The sequence below is a fragment of the Chlamydotis macqueenii genome, chromosome 7 (assembly GCF_036417535.1).
Source record: "Chlamydotis macqueenii isolate bChlMac1 chromosome 7, bChlMac1.mat, whole genome shotgun sequence".
Classification (NCBI taxonomy): Eukaryota; Metazoa; Chordata; class Aves; order Otidiformes; family Otididae; genus Chlamydotis; species Chlamydotis macqueenii.
The window spans coordinates 33,841,514-33,846,981 of NC_141562.1; the positions used below are offsets into that span (position 1 = coordinate 33,841,514).

A 5,468-nucleotide genomic window follows, 5' to 3' on the forward strand; every position below is an offset into this window, starting at 1 on the left:
ATACCGTCATTCTCCCTTAAGTTCCATCATTCTCTCTTTGCCCTTGTAGTGCTTTTTAAATCAAAGGTCTTTGAGTCTGCAAATGAAACCATAGTGGCCAATCATATTTAAAGGTAAAACTTAGATCTGTGTTTTCTTCTCTGTGCATCAGGCGTACGATGATCCACCCGGTGATTACATTTGGCAACGAGTGAAAAATCAGTCTTTTCTCATCAACTATTGGTATCTGCAGAACATCGCTGTACCTGAGTCGAGCCAAAGTGACATGATAAAAACTGAGACGCTTAAAACGAGCAAAGTAACTGGGGAGAACACAACAGTCTTTCCTCAGATTAGCTAATACAAACTGCACAATAGGAAACCAAGTTGCTCCTCTGACACTAATCACCTTTTTTTTAAGGCAAATTAAGAATTCAAGTAATATGTGCATGTATTTAGAACACTGCTGTCTGTATATAATAAATCACAACTATGTCTTAATTATACTGATTCTTTGCAGAAGATAATTGAAAACAAACATATGCAATGTTAATCAAGAACACAAAACGAGAGAACATTTTCTCCCACAAACAAGCACAGTTCTGTCTCAGAGTGGGCTGACATACATGAACTACTTCAGTTAGAATGGGGCTCAACAGGAACAATTCTTCCTGTAACCAGCTCCAGTATCATTTTTTTTGCACAAATGCTTCTAGGGGAGCAGTGATGTGCATTGTCAAAATGTCCAAGAAGTCCCCCTTGTAGAGGTCCAGGCCATTCTGAGTTTCTTCTTCATCATTATGCTCCATCACCTTTTTGTTGTCTTCGTTTGCTGAGCTGCAGGACTCTTCGCTCTCCTTGCTGTGCCCAGTCATTACCACAGCACTGCAACTGCTTCTGCGCCGAGATCCTCTGCGGGTGAGGAAGGGGTTCTGGTTCTTATCTGCGAATACTTTTGTCTTCCTATTTGACCTCTTACTTGCATAGTTCCTGAGCTCCATTAGCCTCTCGTTGAAATACTCTTGCAATGGTTTGTCACGGAAGCCACTGCTGGTCGTCAGGTGGCCTTTCAAGTAGCTTCTTGAAGAGCTCGCCAAGCAATGAACTAATGAAGCTCTGTTTGAAAAATTATTCAACTGTGATGAGGAGCTCTTTCCTCTTTCCAAATCCTGGAAAAGCTGGTTGAAGGCTGGAGTTTCCAAATAATTTCTTGATAGCTATTTAAAATAGAGGGAGACGGTGAAACAAGATTGGGGTCAGAAGGGAGAAGGAAATTTGAATTAAAATATGCTGGCTTAAGTAGCAAAAGGATGTTAAGTATATGGCTCCATACAGTAAACAGCTGCTGGGAAAGGGTTTGGGTTCATAACCCAGACTCCCTGAAGACCTAAGAGTTTGGTGCCTATCCCTCTCTGGAACAGAAGTCCATTGGGCTGAGGTTAAACCATGCTGAGTATATGTACTTCCACTGACTCTCATGTACTGCTACAATTTTGTGTAGCCTCTCTGAAAATCTAATTTTCTGAAAGGATCTCTCACCTGACTGTATTAACAGAACTTCAGGTTTATCCTTTTCAAATCTCATTACCCTGTGGCTGCTGTTTCCCATGGTAAAACCAGATCCCGCTTGTAAGAAATTCTGTTCCTTTTTTTCCCCTTTCCTTACTGCCAGGTAACTCTGCTCTGAATTGCAGTGTATTATTACAAGAACTGCAATTTGCACATACAATACATTTCTACATCTTAAAGCTGTGAAGTTTATTGTTATAATCCCACAGCGTAGCGTAGATGTGCATGGAGTTTTCTCCTCCTTTCCCATCATCGGGCGCCTATCTCCTTGCTAACCAACCTGTTTAACACCCTAGTTACTTGAATGGTCAAACAAAGGCCCGGTCCAGCCCCCACTGACATCAGTGGGTGTCTTTGTGCTGCTTTCAGGGGAACACTCACTTTGTGAGTCCCTTTATTGACCATGACAGTGTCCAATGAGCGCCAAACAAGTCTGCTAGAAATTCGCCACGTAAAAGATTGCCTTGCAGTGGCGAGAGTTAAATGTCTCCTGGGTTTTCCAGAGTTACTGTTCTGTCATTTCCACCATTTCCACCACTTTCACAGTTATTCCAGGACACCCCAGCCTGTCTCAAGCTACCAGGAGCAACAGCTGGTTTCTGCACACTGAGTTAGACTGAACCATGGTTTTTTTCTCTGGACAACTTCAGCAGTTCAGCTTGAAGGAAGAAATGTTTTATATTATATTACCCTTTCAAATCAATAAAAAGAAAGACTATACTGTATGTAGATGACAGCCACAGTAGGATAATGGAACATTTTGCAATCATTTGTTATGCCTGACAATGCCTTTGGTATTAAAAAAAAAGGCATAATTCATGTAGTTTTTGACAATTGTTAATTAAGTCTAGGTACTTGCTAAGGATCCAGCCACAAATCTGGTTCCAGAGCCCAGCAATGTCTCAGCAGGGCACTCCATCATCAGCATTTGGCATGGAGCCTACTGGTAATGAATGAAAAACATTGAGCACAAACGAGAAATAGTGGGTTGGCCATGCCATGTAAACTGAAAAGCAATCAGGTTTTTGATCTCTCACTATTCCTTCACACTGCATTCTGGAAGGGGACCCAGCAAATCTAATGACCCTGCCTGGAGTGGTGGTACTTTTGGAATAAGTTAGGTGACTGAAGAAGACTAAAACTTGGCTAAAAAGTAGTCTCTCCTTCTTACCTCAAATCTTAAAAACTGGTTTAAAAATTAATAATCAACTTTAAAATCAATAAACAACAATGTGGCAGAATAAAAGTCTCTCAAGCTAAGATTTCTATACCGAAACACAGCCCAAAACTTACTATCATAGAAATATCAACTTAGCAGGAAGTAGGGGAATTACTCTGACAGAAGAATAGGTAGCAGTTATCATTCATACATTGCAAAGTGAGTTTTTGCATACAAACCTTAATGTCCTGGAAGCCTGGATATTCTGGGATGATGGGCAAGGTGCACATGCTAATGCTGTTTGACCGCCTTTGTTTCACCGTCCTACAAGAGTAACTGCAGTTCCTGGAGAGACGGGATTGTCCCAGCTCAGATGGATTCTCAGCAAAATGGAGTGGTTTACAGCTTTTTATATAGCACGTGCTCAGGCATATCATTGAGGCAGGTCCCTCCATTTCAGCAGAAGTCAGAAGAGTTTGGAAGTAATGTGTATTCCAGAATAATTCTCTCTTCTAGTTTTCCTCTAATGCATAATCTTGGTCTAGTGAGCCCCTTGACAAGCTGTAATGTTGGGTGCCAGCAGACACAGGTCTAACAGCTCTGAGCAGCACAGCTCTTGCTAAACTGGACTCTTAGAGATCATTGGCAGGTGATGCCTTCACCGAGGTCTGGAGCCCTCAGATCATTAATGCCCCTTTTATCCTCTGAAAGCTCTTCACAGAAGGTTGGCAAATCCAAACCATGAACGCAAATGGTTCAGGTGAGGGGGGAATTTGCAGGGATTACAAAGTCTCATACCGTCATCTCAGCCAGTCTAAAGTGATGGCTGACGTGGTAGCAATTAGAGAAGATCAGCAGCCCACATGCAGGAGTTCTCACTCGGCTTACACCAGAGCAGGCAGATCACTGCCCTCTGACTAGGGATCTCTGACAGCAAAATATCAACGGCTTTTGCTCAGCAAGGCAGAAGGTGAGTAAGTCAATACAGTTGACCAACAGGTCAAGAGAGACAGTGTAGACAGCTGGAGATGTGGTTGGAGATAGATAGGCTACAGCCCCGGAGATCTGAGGAGATCCAAACTGCCTTGTTGTTTGTGTAGCCGTGTCTGGAGAAGGATGCACTGCCTTCAAACAGCCCAGCACCAGCATGGATCTGGCAAAGGGCCACAGTAAGAGCAAGACTCCTTTCAGCCAAAGCTGTGAAAATGTTCACAGTAAGAAACAACAGCTGCCCTGAGCAGCTTACAACTGCAATATCACAGATGAAGGGCAGTCAGGGAAACAGCTCTATGGTTTTGAAGCATCAGAAGATAACACATGCTAACAGATAAATGTATGTAGTTGCAATAGTTAGTACGTCATGAACTCTGGTAGCATGGGGCTCTTTACTGTCCATAGTGACAGCAGACACCTCCTGCCATTTGGAGGGCAGCACCTCCATCCACCGCCCCACTACGGCCAGTCTGCACGCAGAGCATTGGCACTGGGGGATGAACTGCCTCTTCGCCATCACGTGCCACGGAGTAATTACTGTGCTCACTGGTGCTTGTGGAAGGTAGATAGAAGGGGTTTACAATCCCCTCAACCTCCAGGGCATCTAGCTTATCCAAGGCATCCATAAATATTTGCACACTCTGAATACGTGCATGCAAATATTTGTGGATGTCTTGGATGAGCTAGAAATCCACATCCATCCAGGGTGTCCATAAATATTTGCATGCTCGTATTCAGAGCACTGACTGTGAGCTGTAAAGAGCTTTGGATCTTATCCACGAGGCCGTGAGCGGGATTCAGGTTAGTGCTTTAGACTCTGGCAGATGGCAGCTTGGCAGGCTCAGGGCAGAGCCCCCGTAGCAAACACCCACCTGGCTGTTGGACAAAAGCAGGTCAGGCAGAAGGAAAGACCTCACGCAAACAGTCACATACAGCCCTTTGCTATCAAAGTGCAAAGGTGCAACTCCACTTTTGACCAGTTCTGGCTCTGGCATTTTTTTATTTGAGGGTAAAACAATTCTCAGGCAGACAGCAAAGCCCTCAGTATGGGTGACCATTTCAGCTACACCCACGCCAGCGTATCACGGAGCAGGGTCTGTGTCCGTAGCTCTGTATGAGCCACACATAAATTCAAATATGAGCTTGATGGTAACTATTTGCATGTAGAGATGTCACGATGCTCACAAAGGAATAGAGCGATGAGTCATCCCTGATGCAGCCCTGATTATTTGCATTGTTGTTTTATACATAATGGTACCTCAATACAGAAGTACAGTGTGGCCTTGCTAGTAGGACCTGAGGAAAACTAGCAAAGCATTAACAAAGCTTTTCGGCACCACATTTTCCCCTAAAACACTTTTCTGGTCCAATTTAGCAGATAAAAAAAAAAAAAGTATTTATTTACTACTCCTCCTCCCCAGATCTTTCAGATATTCTCTGAGCCTAAATTGTCTTTGGGATATGTCCCAGGCCAACCTGGACCGGTAAATCACTGTGGTCAGGCAGAAGATGGGTCTTGTCCCTAAGTCTTTAGGCCAAGTCACTACATCCAGGTCACTTCAGCCATGCAGAGACAAGTGGTGGCAGAAAAGCCTTACCCTGTGAAGGGAAGAGGGAGAAAAAACCACAGCAACAGCAGGAGTCAAACTGATTTCACTGGCCACAGAGAGCTTTATAATTTCACAGATCAAGGTCTTCATGGTACTGCCTGCAATTGTCATCTCATTCAGAGAAATAAGAACTCTGCAAAATTGACACAGCTGCTCCA

The 5,468-nt window shown here is 43.7% G+C and overlaps 1 protein-coding gene across 1 annotated transcript; it reads right to left on the minus strand.

Annotated features, from left to right (window-relative positions):
• Positions 1-668: 668 nt before the first annotated feature.
• On the minus strand, positions 669-3,162 carry LOC147600129 (uncharacterized). Its single transcript, XM_086752857.1, has 2 exons — positions 2,947-3,162; positions 669-1,196 (listed from the first exon to the last, which is right to left on the minus strand). Exons 1-2 carry the CDS (start codon positions 3,160-3,162, stop codon positions 669-671), a joined length of 744 nt encoding a protein of 247 aa, XP_086608983.1.
• Between the last annotated feature and the right edge of the window lie 2,306 nt (positions 3,163-5,468).